This window comes from Leishmania major, chromosome 17, assembly GCF_000002725.2.
Source record: "Leishmania major strain Friedlin complete genome, chromosome 17".
Classification (NCBI taxonomy): domain Eukaryota; phylum Euglenozoa; class Kinetoplastea; order Trypanosomatida; family Trypanosomatidae; genus Leishmania; species Leishmania major.
The window spans coordinates 199,251-215,900 of NC_007258.2; the positions used below are offsets into that span (position 1 = coordinate 199,251).

General features: G+C 62.7%; 3 protein-coding genes across 3 annotated transcripts; all 3 read right to left on the reverse strand.

The window, feature by feature from the left end:
- Positions 1-1,145: 1,145 nt before the first annotated feature.
- On the reverse strand, positions 1,146-2,813 carry LMJF_17_0420 (conserved hypothetical protein; the record flags this gene model as incomplete). Its single annotated transcript, XM_001682244.1, has 1 exon — positions 1,146-2,813. The coding sequence occupies one exon, from the start codon at positions 2,811-2,813 to the stop codon at positions 1,146-1,148; it is 1,668 nt and encodes a 555-aa protein (XP_001682296.1).
- A 2,089-nt stretch (positions 2,814-4,902) lies between these two features.
- Positions 4,903-8,832, reverse strand: LMJF_17_0430 (conserved hypothetical protein; the record flags this gene model as incomplete). Its single annotated transcript, XM_001682245.1, has 1 exon — positions 4,903-8,832. One exon carries the CDS (start codon positions 8,830-8,832, stop codon positions 4,903-4,905), a length of 3,930 nt encoding a protein of 1,309 aa, XP_001682297.1.
- Positions 8,833-10,788: 1,956 nt separating this feature from the next.
- On the reverse strand, positions 10,789-16,593 carry LMJF_17_0440 (conserved hypothetical protein; the record flags this gene model as incomplete). Its single annotated transcript, XM_001682246.1, has 1 exon — positions 10,789-16,593. The coding sequence occupies one exon, from the start codon at positions 16,591-16,593 to the stop codon at positions 10,789-10,791; it is 5,805 nt and encodes a 1,934-aa protein (XP_001682298.1).
- Positions 16,594-16,650: the final 57 nt, after the last annotated feature.

A 16,650-nucleotide genomic window follows, 5' to 3' on the forward strand; every position in this document is an offset into this window, starting at 1 on the left:
CCTTCCACTGATTTTAGCGCCGCAGCTGCTGTAAAAAAGTTTGGTTATCGATTGAAGAGGCTTGATGTGGGAGAGGGGATCGGGCTCGCAAGCAGCGTGCCCGCGAAACGAAAGGAAAAGGGGTAAAGGCAAGTGGTAGCGGGGATCCGTGATGCTGCTGCGCTGTCGTCCCCGTCGACTCGAACACGCAGAAGGTGTCGACGAGGATGGGAAAGAAAGAGGTGAAAGACACGGGAGGAGGGGTCTGGAGGCCGTGCGGCTTCTGCGGACGATGCGAGCTCACGATAATGCCGCTCCTGCTGAGTGGATGGTCAACCGAGCGAAAAAGAAAATATGTGTGTGCGGCTAGGGGGGGGAGGGGGAGGGGGAGGGGCAGAATGCGGTGCGCCAACGCCCTACACAACAGCCGCGAAGGAGGAGGTAAGCGCGAGACGACGAAGGAGAAGATGGGGGGGGGGGGGGGAAGCGGTGAGAGCACAGAAAGACAAGGGAGAGTGCAGTGGTATGCGAGGGGTTGTTGGAGTGTGTGTGTGTGTGTGTGTGTGTGGAGGGAGGGGGCCGATCTGTGATGAGCGAAATGAAAACACGAAGCGAGTGAGAGAGAGAGAAAAGGAAGGATGCGTTACGATCTCTTGTTGCAGAAGCTGGAAGGACACGGTTGCAAGCGTGATGGGAGAGAAGGATGAGGGGTGAAGGGGGGGAGAAAGGGGGGCGGGGGGGCAGAGAAGGGGTTTCATGTCAGCTTTGCAGTCTTGCCTCTCGCACGAAAAAAAATCCGTGCCTGCTGTCAGCGAGTTCCGTTTTTCTGCTCGTTCTTGTCTGTGCATGAGCTTGTCGGCGTATCTCTGCGCGGCGAGCCGTGCGCGTCACACGCAGTGCATGAAGAGAAAGAGAGAGAGAGACAGCGACGTGCTCACCCACGCGTGTACAGCTCTTCACAGTTGCTTTAACGCCTCTTTGTCTTTATGGCACACACACACACGCGCGCGAGAGAGAGAGATGGTTACGAATGACATTGTGGGGGTGGGAGAGGAGCGGTGCACCTTCGGTGTGGTCGACAAGGAGCCCGAGGAAAGGTATGCGCGCCTCTGCAGCTGCGCAGCAGCGCACCGCGCACACGCCGACATACGCGAGCAAATGTGGCGTCACCGCTGCTGCTTCAGCTCCTTCATCCGCTGCAACAACTCCTTCATGCGCGCAAAGACAGGAAACTTGAAGCGACGCGTCGCATCCGCGGCGAGCTCCTGCAGCGGCACCTTCTTTGCCTCAACCGAGCGATACGCCTGAATGCACTCCGTCATGGCCGCCGCATAGGGGGCATAATACGGGGTGGCGGCGGATGGGGACTGCTGGCCGCTTGCACCGGCCGCGTTGGTATCCGCGTCACCAGCAGCTGCCATGTCGGTGGCAGGAGAGGCGGAGGACGGCTGCTGCAGCGCGAGCGCCGCCAGCTCCGCCTCTCCTTTTTCAATCTGCCGCGCCAGCAGCTCCATTTCATCCAGCCGCTCGGCCCGCTCCCGCTCATTCATTGCAATGGCGTTCGTTGCCTCGGCGACTTGTGCTTCGATTGCAGAGGCAGAAAAGCCCGCGGCGGCCGGGGTGACGGCAGACGCGTCGTGTTCCGCGGTGTCGTCATGATGCTTGGATGCCTCCTTCAGCGCAGTCAACTCTTTGCTCAGCTTCACCCGCTGGTGACGCAGCTTCATCTGCGCGTCCATGTGGCGCTGCATTGCATCAATGGAGCTCTTGAAGGCGTCCAGGTTCGCGCGAAGGCGCCGACACGCGTCGTACTCGAGCCCAAAGCTCTCAGCGGTTACCGGTGCCGCCGCCGCCGGATCGTCGCTGGTGCCAGACACAGCCCTCTGCTGCACCGCGGTCGGTGGCACGTTGCCCTCCGGGTACATGGTGAGCCCTTCCGGGATGTGCCCCCACTCCATCTTCTCGATCGGGATCGTGTCCCAGTTCACGGCGTTTCGCTCCGCCTCTGCGCGCTGCCTCGCCTCCGGATTTTGCGCGAGCTCGTTGTCGCGCTCAAAGGCGGCAGTGGGCAGCCGCTCCTCGCCCTCACGCTTGCGCTGCGCCATCTGCAGCGCGAACTCCCTCTCCGAAGAGCGCAGGTCGTTTGCCACGCGGACGGCTGCCACCATCTTCGCGTCCGCCTCGGGCAGCTCCGTGTTCGGCTGCGCGAGACAGGTGGGCTCGTACGAGAGGAAGCACACGTACTGGTACGTTAGGTGCTCCACAAGGGGGTAGAAGGCGGCAATGAAGAGCGGGCGATCGAGCAGGTTCTCCAGCATTGTGTGATTCTCCAGCACCGTCGTGAAGAGCAGCTTGCCGCCCTCCTTGAGCAGCAGCTTCGCCGTCGTCGCGTAATGCGCCCACACGTCCGCCGTGATGAATGGCGGGTCGGCGACGACGTAGTCGAAGGCAGCCATGTACTGAATCGGCACCTGGTCCGGCTGGTGAAAGTCGTAGTGCACGTAGCACGGGTCGCTGGCCCACTGGGCGTCGTACTCGAACACGCGACTGCAGCGCCGAAGCTGCGTCATCCGTGCCTCGTCCTCGGCCGTCTCATTGCCGCGGCGCTCGTCCAGTGCAAAGAAGAGCGACGGGGTGGACAAGAAGGCGCAGGCGGTGGCGTGATGGCACACCTCGCGCACAAGGTGGTGGACCGTGTTCCTGGAGTACCAGTACTGGTTGAACTCGACCTTGATGTGCGCGGCGTTGAAGGTGCTACGCGAAGCCCCCGATGCACCACCCACAGCAGCACTGGCAGCGCCACTGAGGGAGGGGTTACCCTGGCAGTTCAGCATTGTAGACCTCGACGACTCACAGAGGGAGGGAGAAGGCGGGAGGGGCGCACGCACGCACGCACGCATACGCTCGGCAGCGATGGCAATCGAGTGAGCACAAAGAGAAACCGCAAATCACAACAATAAAAAAACGGAAATAGGGAGCACAGTGGAGGCGATATACACGCACGCATAGATCTACAATGTATACCTGTATATAGACACACGCATACACATATGCATCTATCTGCGTGTATGTGCGTGGGTGTGCGTGGATGTGCGTGGATGTGCGTGTGTGCGCGGGAGCGGCTATCTGGGCAGGCGTGTATGCGTAGTGCAGGGAAGAGGCAGGGAGGGTCACACTCTCAGGGTGTTTGTGCCGTCATCTGACCACTAGAGGTAATGATGCGCTGGCTTCTAAGGGTATGTGTGTGCGTGTGTATGTGTAGAGGGAGAGAGACACGTGTTCATCATGTCGAGGGAGGAGGTAAGGGAGCGTGTGGAGTCGGAAGAGCTGCATCGGTGGCTGAGGAGGGGGCGGAGCACTGTAACTATCCGGCATGTGATCGTCAGCCTCCGTGTCCTTCCCTCGCCCTCGCATACGCGAGCCTGGATGACTGGCGATGTGCGCACGTGGATGCTTTAGCGTGCGCGCACAGGCATCCCCAAGCGAAGGCATGCACGAGCGCTCACCACACGCGATGGCAGCGATGCAGAGCGAGATAGGAAAGGGCTGCGCTAGTCGCATCGCCATCATTCTCCTTGGTAGCGGCGCGCAGCCGCCATTTCGCTCAGGCGTTGTTGAGAAGGTTCATGTGGGGGTTACCTCTATTCGTGGAACGCATTGCTCACTGATGCATGCACACGCGCATCTGGATTCGTGTAGCAGCTGGCGTGTGTGCCTCTGCGCCTTCTTGGTTGTCTCGGACAGGAAGAGGCAGAGGGGAGTGCCACCGCAGCCGCGCGGATGAAGGAAGATGGGGAAGAGAGGCCGGGGTGAGTGTACGGTCACGCTCATTCCTTCCCACACACACACGAAGTTTGCCCACGCAGAGCGAAAAAAAAAAGAAAAACACAGAATAGCCTCCGTGCTAACTGATCAACATCTAGTAGCCCACAATCACAGGGACCACATATGCGAAGACACCGTCGCGTGCGATGTGCGTGCGCCAACACGGCTGCGCATCGCATGTCAGAAGAGTGGTGTCTCATCACACAGGCGCAAGCAAGCATCGCTCTCACATTATCTGCATATGCGCTGGTGCGGGTGTGTAAGAAGGGGGCAGAGATCTACGTTCGGAAATACCAATGCGCGCCATGTTATAGGCGCCTCCTGCCGGCACACCCTCCTCCCTGCCAGCCTAACCCTTCGGCGCACCCCTCCCGACGCGCCCAGCTCCGAGGAGGCGATGAAATCACGCGAAGGAGCGATGAAGGTGAGGTGATGAGGCAAGCAGACAGACCACATGAGCGCGTTGTCTAAACACAAGGAGACGCCAGAGTCGGAGAGGGCAAAGGGAGGGGTTGGAGGAGGAGGCACGGTAACCATAACCTCTATAACCCAAGCCGATCAAGAACTCAGAAGAGTGCCCAACGAAAACGACACGGACACGAGTACAGGGTGGGGGTAAATACATCAACCAAGCAGATAAGGAGGGACAAGCAGGGGCATGCATACCCCTAAGGTGCCCGGGCCGCCGGCGGATGCACACGCCCCTGTTTTTCCCTCCTCCACATCCTTCACGTCCAGGATGAGGCAGCGTGTAGAAAACAACGCATGAAAGACGGTGTCCGTGTCTCCACCCGCGTCCTCACCCGGCGTACTTCTCTGGAGAGGGCGCACCCGCGAAACCGATACGCACCAGCACAGAGTAGATCGTGGCACACAAGCAGACTGCCGGCACACAAAGCGCGACACAGCCTGTTAAGGGAGGAGGAAGTACTCCCGACGCACGCCCAAAGACAAAAAAAAACGAGGAAAGACGCACGCCCACGCCTCCCTCCCCCTCCCTGACCACTCTCTCTCGAGCCTAAGCGTGCACGTGCACAGGCCATGTCGGCTTCTGCCCCACCCCCCACCCCTCTCTCTCTTTCTCTCTCCGATGCCTGCTCAGAGCTCCCTTAGGCTTTCTATAAACTTGCGGTAGTACACGAGAACATCCAGCGGAGGAGGGCGACGGGCGAGGCCCGCTGCAGCCGCAGCCGCCTCCGTGCGCGCGGACTCGGAAGCTGTCCGGGCAACCATCAGTGAACTGTCTGTGCTCGCCACGATCGACTTCGGTGCCGCAGCAGCGGAGTCGCGCCTCTCCCGCTGAAGGAGCGCGTACTGCTGGCGAAGTCGTGGAAATAGCGTTTCCAGCGGCCCTGCCACGTCATTGAACTCGTTCACCACCTCCAGCTGAGTCTGCTCCGCATCTGCCTCGGTTGCGGTCACGTGCGTGTGGCCGCAGAGATCACTGCATTCTGGCGGCGCCGCATTACTTGTCCTTCGCCGCTTCTGCGCCGGCTGGGCGACGTTGATGGCGCAGTCATGGCGGCTGGCATTGGTGGCCCCTAGGTGGCGCCAAGCGTACCGCTCGCCAAACACTTGCTTGAACGCCTCCAGCACGGTGAAGTAGAACTGCATGTACAGCTCTTCCTCGGCGCGGCGTTGCTGCAGCATCATAACATGCTCTAGCGTCCGGCTGGGGGAGATGCACGTTGCCGGACGGCCGCAGCACTCCGGCTTCGCCGTCTTGTCTTCGTCATCCGCATCTGCGTCAGACTTGCTGCAGTCCCGAGGCCGCGTTACGCCGATCAGGTGCGAGGACAAGAAGAGCGAGCCGCTCCCCCCGACACGCGTCGTCGTACCGTGTGCATCGAGGGACAGGCGCTGCTGGCGCGGTGTCTCGAAGAGCTTGTGTGACGCTGTCGCGACTCGGTGACGAGGCTCACCGGCCTCGCTGCTGCTCAGCTGACGGCCAAGCGGCGTCCCCGATAGCAGTACCGCGCGGCGGCCCTCAGCATTGTGAGACGGAAGGTGCGCACTATCGGAGCGAGTCGCCGCACCACCACCCGACGCGACCATGGAGGCCCGCATCGGTGTGGCAGCCAAGGCGCCCTCTGCCGTTCGTAGCGACCAAGTCGCGGGTGGCATCTGCCGTCGCGTAATGACGAAGTACGTGACACGCACGACCGTCTCCATGGGCAGGACGCCGTGATCCCTCGCGTCGTAGCCCTGCAGGCATCGCAGGATGGCGTCCGCAGCGGCCCTCAGCTGTGGCCGCAGAGCAATAGCGGCAGATCGCCACTCCCCCGACGTACGCGTTGTAAGCACAGAGGCTGTTTTCAGCGCAGCCGATGGAGACGTAGACGGCTCCGCTGCGGCCACTGTGACAGTGGAAAGTGGGAGACTGCGCGTCAGCATGGGTGAGACGCTCAGCGATGCGCACGCGGTGGTCGAAACCGTCGCAGTCAACTGCGCAGCAGGCGTCGGCGCGGTGGCCGAGAGTGTATTCTTTGCAGTCGGCGACGTTTCCGAGAAGTGGAAGCTGGCACGGTAGTCCCGCAGGGCAGAAAAAAGACTCTCCCGTGTCCGGCACACCTCGGCTTGCGCGCGCCTCACCAGCTCCTTCACCTCCTCGCTGACACGCGCCGACTCGGCCGAAGACGGCGAGGACATCGACGGCGCAGTCTCCGAGGGCCTGCGGAGAGTACCGGCGGTGGTGAAAGGCGGGGGTGTAGCCGTGCTGTACCGATACTGCGTGGTCGCCGCCTCAGAGGCAGGCAGTGGCCGCAGGTCGACAGGCGTCACCGCGTCGTCTTTGGCCGAGAGGAAGTTCAGCTGGACGGAGGCGGAGGCGGCAGAGCCGGCTGCGAGAGGCGGCGACGACAGGCAGTACGCGTCAGCCTGTGGGCGCGCCGGCTCCGGTGAAAAAGACGGCGCTGAGACCGCGGGGCTCGCGGCGGAGTCTGTAGCGGTGTGTCGGGGAGCTGAGGAGCTGCAGTGGTGATGCGCGCCCTCTGCTGAGGCGATCAGCTGCTCCACTTCCGCAGAAGTGTCGGCGGGAGCGGAGTACCGATGGGTGCTCCCGTGCAATTCGACTCCCGCTTCTGGTGCCGTCACTGCAGAGGCGTCGGCTTCGTCTGCCAGCTTTAGCGCACGCTCCGTCTGAGTTCGGGCGGTGTCACTGCCCTTGCTCGTCTCCTCTGCCTCTCCCTCTTGCGTGTGTAGCGTTGCAGACACCTCCCTATCGCGGTCGCGGAGTCGGCGGAGCGGGGTAGGCGTCGAGCCGCTGACAAGCCACAGCGAACTCATCGCCGTTGTTGTCGCCGACAACGACGGGCCGGAGATGCTGTTCAGCGCCATGAAGGAGTTGAGAGGTGTCACACTCGCCGGACCGCCGTCTGCAGCAGCTGGGAGAGCCGCCGCTGCGTCCAGCTGCGCTGGTATCATCGGCGTCGCTTGCAGCTCAGACTCCAGCGTGCTGCTCGCAGGCTGAGTGTTGGCGGCAGTCGTGGCGGTGGTCGTCGTCGTGTTCACAGGCGCGTTCGCGGCCTTGTTCGCCAGAACCGTCTTCGTGCCGGCCCGCTGCTGCTGCTGCTCTGTCGCGCCTCCGGTATCGTCACAGACCGCGCGCACGGTCCCTCGCACATGTGCCGGCGAAGACCTCGTCGATGTCGCTGTAGTCTGAGCCACGTGTGGCGCAGGCCGGGGAAGCGGGCTCATCATCCTGCTGCTGCCGGCACTACTCAGACTTCGACTGTGGCTGCTCACCGACTCTCTCTCGGCTGCAGTCGCACGGAGGGGGGTAAGCGGGGCGCGGTGCTGCGCATCCTTTTCTGCCTCCACCACGACGCCCTTGACAAGACGACCGTCCGGTAGCGTGGGGGACACCGCGGGCCCCTCGGCAAGCGGCGCATGAGCGACAGCGGGCGGGTGCGCATTTGCGCGTGCGATCACTGCGGCGGTTGGCCGGCCATCCGTAAAGGCAGACTCCTCGTCCTCGTCTCCGTTGTCCACGACGAGGATGGTGCTCCCTCGTGGTGCGTCCGCAGCGAAATCCACGTACGGCATTCGCGTGGGCGTGCGCCTCTCCGCCTCTTCGGCAGCAGACCGCGGTGGCTCCGCGTCGCTCTCCACGTCCGCACTGCTGTACCGGCGAGAGAGCATGAAAGCACGCCGCGGCGGTGGGGTGGCGCTTGACATGCTCTCTGCATCGTCCTCCTGGTCGTCCCCTTGTGCGCCGTGGTCGAGGTTCAGCCCCCCACAGCCGTCAGCACGCGCGGCACACTTGCTGCCCCGGCCCCGCGACGACTCCTCGTCATGCTGCTCGGCACCCTCGCTGAGAGGCATGCTCAGCCCATCTTCGAAGTTGCTGGGCAGCGTCACAGCACGGCGAGGCGCCGGCGACACCGTCGAGCTCATCACACACTGGCCGCGCACCCCAGGCTCGTCGTCTGCGTCAGTGCCGTACGGCCTTGGATCTGAGGGCCGTATCATCACTGTGGCCTCCGACTCCAGGACTTCCAGCTTATCGCCTTCCGCCTCAGACGCGAGACAGCGCGCTTGCCCGCCGCGTCGAGGCCGACTGTGGGCGTCGTAGTCCGTCCTCACCGACGGCGAGCACGACGAAAGAGAGAGAGAAAGAGGGCAATGTTGGTGCTGCGACGGCTGCTGCTGCTGCTGCGAGTAGAGCCGCGAAGATGAGTGAGCAGAGCGCGAGTCCGACACAGCGCGGCTGTGGCTCGCCTTGAGGGACTGGAGACAGTACTGTCCAGACGCCTCTACATTTACATCGCGCATGTGAAACGGCGTCGGGGAGGAGACGGCGGCAGCGCTGCTGCAGACGTCATTGATACTGTCGCCGCCGAGTGCGCCAAGCAGCGGGCTGGCTGGCCCGCTCGCGGTGCCTGCCCGAATGCTTGTCGTACTGATGAAGGAAAGCGACGTGTCGAGACGGATGGCAGGTCTGGCTCGCACCTGCGACATGCTCTGCGAGCTTTCCTCGTCTCGGTGGAAGTCCGAGTCACTGCGAAAGTGTGGAAGGCGACTCATCATGTGACTGTGGCGGTGGTACCGTGATACAAGAGTGAGGAGGAAGCCACACAAAGACGGATGGAGATGGGGGGAGGGTCCTTGTTGCGCGCTCACGTCTGGAGCTCTTATCGAACAATCTCGCCGTCAGTGCGTCTTCTGGCGCGCGTTGTCCTCTGCCTTGTTCGTTCCTTCTGTACGCAATGACGGCGCTGCTCACCACGAAAGACGCGAGCTGCGGCTAAGTGTTCTTCTATGGCGGCGCAGGTGGCTGCACCGGGCGCGAGCGTGTGTCTGCTTACGGGTATATGTGTATGTATGTGTGTGTGTGTGTGTGTGCGTTCTGGTTTGACAGGAACCTTCTCTCTTGACCAACGAACCTTGAGGTATGGAGCAGGGAAATGGGCTGATGCCGCCTGCTTAGACGCAACGAGCGGGTGAGTGGCGAAGTGAGAAGCGCTCAAGGCCGACGCGAACACTAGCGTGCAAGAAATCGCAGAAAAAGAACTGGGCGACGAGGAGGCGCCCGCAGTAGTCCGCGAATGCGTCCCTCTCTCTCTCTCTCTGTGGAGGGAAGCAGTGAGGGGGTCGGCATGGAAGGGAAGCAGATGGAATGGATAACATGGGAAGCGAGGGGGAGAAGCCGACCGGCCAGCCAGCAAGTGTCGCGGTGTTGCGCGGAAAGGGGCCATGTGCGGAGGTTCGTGGGAGTGTCGCACGGCAGTTTTCCGAAAACGCGGCCGGGTCTTCTCCTGTCACGCCCGCGTCGGTGAGTCAAGAGTCGGCTCAGCGTCACCGCGTGCACGCACGAGAACAATAAAATGACGTGCGCCGCGTTGTTTGTGCGCCTCTCGCTCATCTTTGTCTGTGCTGCGCGCAAACGCGTGTGCGGGTGGCAGGGCAGACAAGGGGCGCGGTGGGGCCGAAGCAGCACGGCCATCTCCCCCCCCAGCCACCAACTCAGCACCTTTATCGCCATCCAAACAACGTTGGCATGTGGTGTCTTCTGGGCATGGGAAGGGTGTGGGTGCAGTGCTCTGCAGACAGGTGCGAGGGGAGTGTCATACCGTTAGCGCGAGTGCGTTGCACTGTTCCGGAAAACACCAAAGACAAGCATGCGCCCGTGAGGAGGCTGTGTGTTCCAGAGATGACAAAGTCTAGCAGCCATCGCAGCAGCAGTGGCGACGTGCACGAAGGACGTATGCGCGCACGCAGCAACGTGGCAGACGATGATGTACATATATCGGCAGAGGAGAAGAGCTAGCGAGAGCGCAGGCCGCTTGACGCCCGTGGCGCGAAAACAAGAGAAAAAAACAAACGGACAACGGCGGGCGCCAAGAGCGAGAAATAGAAACAGAACGAGTCGGCACGACATCCCCAACGACATGCCTGTGTTCGCTGTACATCAAAGACGCACGTTCTCTCCAAGCGAAACATACGAGGCGAGAAGGAGACGCAAGGAGGTGAAGGGAAAGGGGGAGGAGGGGGAGAAAAGGCAGAGAGTCGGCGTGTGCAGCGGGTACCAGGAGGATGGAGGGTGCGGGAGGCTGAAGCTGAGAATGCAAGCGAAGCTGCAGGAGCGTGCGCCAAAGAAGATGAAAGAGCAAAGGTCGACGGTTGAACCGGGAACGTAAAAAGGAGAGAGGCATGGAACAGCACACGCGAACAGCGGAAGAAAAAAAAATGGGGAGATCGAACCCGTCATGATCGACGAACGCGACGCGCGTAGCTAGTGCACGTCAAGAGGGAGGCGCACGCAGAGGTGCAGACACACGTGCACCCCTTCCCCCACAGATGTGTGCTTCAGGAGAGGCACCATAAAGTCATCGAGAAAGGAGAAGTGCGGTGTTCAAAACGTCTGCGTCAGAGTGCACTCACCGCGGCACCGCCCAAGCCTCGCCCGTGCTCTCCGCCTCCCCGTGATGACCCGCGGCGCCTGCACCTGTGGAGGATGTCCGGGTGCCGCTGAGGCATCTACTGCTAGTGATAGGACGGCAGCAGCGGCGTGAGCACCTCTTCTGGAAGAGTACTAGTTAAAACATCGGACAGGCTTGACCGAGAACTGGCAGCGCTCACTGTGTACACTGTGCGCTTCACGGCCCGCTGCATTGGGTCTCGCTTTGCGAGGTGCAGCGCTGGGCAAGCGTTGCGGCGCTGCTTGCGTGTGTGCACAAAAGACGACACAAAGTCGGAGGCTGCCAGTTGCCGCGTAGAGAGGACCGGCTGAATGGCAGTCGCAGAGGGGGCGGCAAACTGGAACTGGGACAGGTGCGCAGCACGCCGCTGGGCAAGCGTGAGTGGCAGCTGCTGCATGTTTAAGCCTTCTGCCGAGCCCGCCACCCGTTCCGTGGCGGATGCACACGAAACGCGGCCAAGCTTCCCGGCGGCGGCAGCGTCGCGCGACTGACGGATGTGCCACCGTTTCTGCTGTTGCCACGTTCGAAGCTTGCGCTGACACGAACGACGCGCCGTCGTGTCCGCTGCGCTTGATGCGGGGAGGGCGAAGGGGCCATGATTGCTCCGCCCGAACCTCTTCGACGACCACTGGCGCTGTGTCTCAGCCGGTGTTGCCAAGTACGTGAGCGCCTGTGGGATTGGGGCGCCGCTAGCGCACGGTAGCGACTGAGCCGACGCATCCTGCCATGTGCGCGCCGCCGGATGTCCCGAGGCGGTACAGGGAGAACTAAAGTGGGAGTGGACACCGTGCCCTCCCACAATGAGGCAGAAGGCCGTTTTTGTGTCACTCAGCGGCACGCTGGCAGGTGAAGCGAAGATGGGTGCCTCGTACAAGTGACCACGCACCCAAGTGCCGCGCACCAGTCTTGCCATCACTTGGCGCAGTCTGCCTCTAGTGCCAGTGTTGCGTTTCGCGTACCACGTGCCGCCGCGCGGCCACCCGGCAACCTGAACATAACTCCCGGCCCCCACCGCCGCAGACGGCTGCTGAGCGCCGCCGCGGCCACTGTACAGCGGCGAGGCGCCTTGACTGAAGCAGAGGCGCAGCTGCTGATAGGCGATCTTACGTTGCTGATGCTTGTTCAGCGCCGTTGCCGCCGCAGGCGGGTAAGTGGGGTTCGTAGACAGCTGCGCCGACCCATCGCTCCCAATATTGATTGTAGCAGCGATGGAGGTAGCGACCGCGGGCGAGATAGGACTGGACGTCCACGCGGACACCGACTGCTGCGGCATCGTCGAGGGAGAGACGCTGGGCAGGCTCGAGGAGACAATGTTCGACCCCAACACAGAGCGCCAGGATGCAGGAGCAGAAGTAGTAGCGGCGACGGTGGCGAGGGTCTGGTGCGAACATTCGGCTCCAGCCTCCACGGCAGTGGGTAGAGCCGACATGGGCACAGGAGAAGAGCCTCTGGTGCTCGAAGTCGGCAGGCGCCCGCTTTTAGAAGACGACGCGTGGGTGCACCACAGGTGCTGCTGCAACGGCACCTGCGAGGAGGAGAGTGGTGGCAGTGATGGCAAGGCACACTTGCGAAATCTTCTCGTGAGTGAGTGCGGTGACGCGGAGGGCAACTTGAAGGCGACAGTGTGGTCTCCGACGCTGTTTGCGTGACTGCCGCCCTTGTCTTTGGTGGCGCTGACCGTATACCCTCCAGGTTCGACCTTTTCCGGCTGCATTGCAGCGGCGCCGGTGACGCGCGAGTTGGTGATCACCAGCCCCAGTGTCTGCGTCTTGTGAGGAATGGATACCGCAGAGGCGATGGCGCGGTGCAGGGCGGCAGAGCCGGTCGCGTCTGTGCTCGAGGCTGTGGCCCCTGTCAGTGCATGAGGGCGACGGTTCAGCACGGGCAGACACGCGGAACCCCACACCGGTACCAGTGTCGATGTGTTCCCGTGCTGCGACTGCGTAGCGGACGCGGCCGCGAGACCGCCATTGGCACGCTTTGCGTAGTGACCCTGCGGCGGAGGTGACACGAGCGGCGATGGCCGTTCGTGGCGAAATGCGTTGGTGTTGCTGTTGTGAATGGAAGTGGCCCCGCCGGCTGTGTTGCCGCCGCGGCTCTGCTCTGCACCGCCGTCCATCGCCTCCGCATTCGCAGTGGGGTCGCGCTTCGCCCTTGCAGCGGTGCTGGAGGACTGCTGCAACGCTGTCGTCGACTGAGATGCTCTGGCTGCAGCGATACCGAGCATCAAAGTGCTGTCAGTGGTGCCCGGTACCTCGACCGTGTGAGCGACGGGGCGCGCAGTGCCGCTGTAAAGACCTGGGAAGGAGGTGGATGCTGGTGAGGATGCCGTTGATGGCAAGCTGTGTGTGTAGTGATTCGGGACAGCGCCGCCGCTCTCGTCAGTGAGGCCGTCTTTGCCGCCAGACGGTGCACCAGCAGTGGAGGCTCTGGCGACGCCGTCACGGTTCGCAGCCCCACCCCTGTGCGCACCCGCATGCATGGATTGGTGTTGCGTCGTCGGTGAAGCAGAGCCGCTGCGGTAGTGCGGCTTGCGGTCGACGGAGGTGGCAACCTGGTCGATCTCCACAACCTCGCCGGACGCACGCACAGCTTCCTCGGCGGCGCCGGGACCCGAGTGGGGACTGTTTGATGCTGTCTGGAGGATCGTCGTCGTCGGCTTGCCGTGTTCATGCACCTTCTTGCCCGGGGATACCGGCAAGTTCGGCGTCGCCTGGTGACCTCCGGCCGCCTTCTGTGTCGCCGCCGACCCTGCAACGGGGCCCGTAGCACCTGCGCTGCTGTTAGGCTCTGCGGTATTGTCGAGGTCAGCAGGCATCGACGGCCCCAGTGCTGGTGCGGTGGCCGCCGCAGCGGCAAGGGCAGCGACCAGTTGGGCCTGCAGCGCGACATTCGCCAACTGCATGTCCTGCAGCTCCTGCGTCGTGTGTGCGAGGCGGTCTTGGCAATCAGACAATGCCAATGCAAGCTCAGCGGCAGAGACGCCAGCGGCCGCCGACAATGTGGCGCCATCGTTGTCCTCCGAGCGACACGAGTGCAAGACTGCCTGAGAGGTGTTCGAAGCAATGTAAATGCTGGGACTGTTCATGCCGATCCTCTGCTCATCACGCGTGAGTACGCGCGATGTGCTCACAGACATCGAGCGCTTGCTCCAAGTCCTGGCACCGTGCGTCCGGGAGTGGCCTGCGGAATTTGTCCGGGACGATGCCGGTGACGAGGAGGCGCCGCGGCTTCCAGTGAAAGGTTCCTTCTTGGGTCTCTTGCTGCTCGCCCCGGTCTTGCCGCTAGTGCTGCCGGGCTTCTTCTTATTCTTCGACTTGGTGACCGCGGTGGATGAGCTGGTGAGCCGAGTGCCATCGCGCTGCGTATCAGTGGTCTCAGCCGCTCCGCTACCCGGCGCCGCACGGTCCCATTCACTTGACTTGGTACGAAGCACTGCACGAACACCTGCAGGTGAGGCCAATGCCGAGGACGTGTTATTGCTAGTTTCGAGTGATGCGCGGGCAGCGGTGTCGGGCACTGAAAGTAAGCCCCGTGCACCGCCTCCGTCGCTGCCATCCCCAGGCATTGGCAGCGACGCACCAGCGGAAGCGCGGACAAGCACATCATGCGCACAGTGTGGGCACACTACCACGCTGGGCATGAGAGGCAGCGCAGCCAATCCGCCCGCCACCTGTTCGGCCACTGCTGCGCAGTTACTCGCACCGTTACGCTGATCCGTGTTTGATGTGGTAGCAGGGATGACAGCAGGCGGAGTAGCGAGAGAAGTTGGGGTATATTGCATAGACTGACCTGCACTCGCTGCAGCATCCTTCCCATCAGTGGTGCCGCCGCGAGTCTGCGCGTTGGGTGTGGACTGCCATTGGCTCTCTGGCGACGCTATCATGTCAGCGGCACCAGTGGCACTACCCTCGTGGGCCTCAGACGTGTCGAAAGAGCCTCCGATCTTCGTGCGTCGCGAAGTGGGCGCAGCAGCATGCCCTGCGGCACCGTCTGCCGGTCCAACCAAGGAGGACTCTGCAGATGTCAGCGGCCTCTGCGCGCCGGACGTGACAGACGACCTGTTCGCCGTAGTAGATGCCGTCACCTGCTCCCCCTCCGCCTTGCTGCCTCCATGCCCATCCCCCGTGGACGCCGAGGCGGGCGGCACCCTGGCCGTGCCAGCACCCATGAGAGATCCTTTTCGCCACTCCGCCTCCCCTGACCGCTGCATCGAAGAATATGAGCCGTCGCCTCCTAATCTGGAAGCCAGAGCTGAGTCAGAACGGTGCCGCAACGGTGTACCACCAGGTAGGCTTGTACGCTGCAGCCGCTGGCCTTTGCCACCGGCCGCCGACGCAGCGGCCGCCGCAGCAGAGATGTCCTTGCCTGCTATGGACACACGCTGTTGCTGCTGTTGGAGTGCCCTCGCCTGCTGCAACTCTTCTACGAAGCTGTTCTCCTGCTGAAGCAGGCCGACCAGGCCTCTGCCGAAACGACTCGCGCCCTCCTGAAGCGACTGCGCGATGCCTTGTGCAAATTCTGGTACCCTGGCCTTGTGCCACTCCTCGCGCACCTCCGGCAGCGTCAAGCGGCGTCTCAGCACCTCTTCCTCCATCGCGCTGAGGAACCCGACGAGCTTAGCGCTCGCTTGCAGCAGCACGCACTGCGCGTCAACGCAAAGGGACAGCTCCTGCTGCTGCCGACTGGCATCATCGATGTGCGTCCGCGACAGGCGGTCAATCGTGCGGCGGATCTCGAAGGTGAGGGCGCCAAAGGACTGCAGCGGTGGTGGCGCCTCAGCCCTGGCAGCCACGCCCATTTCGTCATCGTCGCCTCGCTGATCCGTCGCCAGATCCTCCCCGGTCTGGAGGTTGACCAGTTTGGCGTAGAGCTCCTCCTGTGCGCCGACGAAGTATGGGGTATACACGCATGCGTGTCGCGCCAGGGTGTCCTCGCGCAACATCGCCTCCGCCTCATAGGTCTGCAAGGCAAGCTGCACGTGCTGCCGGTACTGCGAGTGCTGCGCAAGAACAGAGTCCTTTTCCTCGCTGAGGCGCGACAAGCGGCCCTCGAGGTCCGCCATGTTCAGCTTCATACGCGCCTCCTGTGAGCGCCCCTCAACGTCGGCGGCGATGCGGCCAAGCATGTCCGCTGTGTACGCATGCGAGTTTGCGCCGTCGCCACCATCCTGCAGCCCGTCCCCCTCGCCTTCGCGCAAGCCATCCCTTTGCCCAGCCGCGGGCCCGTAGCGGATGTGCCCACACTTGCCCAGCTCGCGCCTCAGCGTGCCAATGACAGCCTCCTTCTGTGAGAGGGTGACAAGGCTCTCGGCGACGCGGCTCTGACTGAGTTGCAGCTCTTCCTCCCTGTGCAGAAGCTTGCCGCGCAGTGTGTCCAGTGCTGTGCGGCCCTGGCCCACCTCCCGCCCAAGCTGCTCCACGGTCACCTCCAGCTTCGCCCGCTGCTGGTGCAGCTGCGTGTTTCGCTCTTCCGCCTCTTTGTTCCGCTTCTGGAGCACTGCGTACTCATCCTTGAGCCGCAGCATATCTTGGTGGAGGAGGGAGTAATGCTGGTTGCGGGTAAGAAGGTCAGCCTTGGTACGCTCCAGCACCTGCTTCGTGGCGGCAAAGCGGTTCTGCACGGCCTCGAAGAGTTCGAAGGAAACCTGGATCATGGGGATGGTGCTGGCCGGGGGAGTGGCGTCGCCTGAAAAAAGGCGCTGGATCGTCTCGTAGTTCGGGGTGCCGACCACATCCAGCAATTTTTGATACTCCTCCGCGAGCTGTGCCGCGCTGCAGGTGGTCAAGGCACCGCCCGCTGCCGGGACGGGCGCCGCCGTAGGGTACGACGAGCCGGTGACGCCGGCGGCAGCCGCAGCCGCAGCCATCGGTGGTGGTACTGCTGTTGCAGTCTTTGTTTGCCGCCACAACGGCGACTTGCCGCT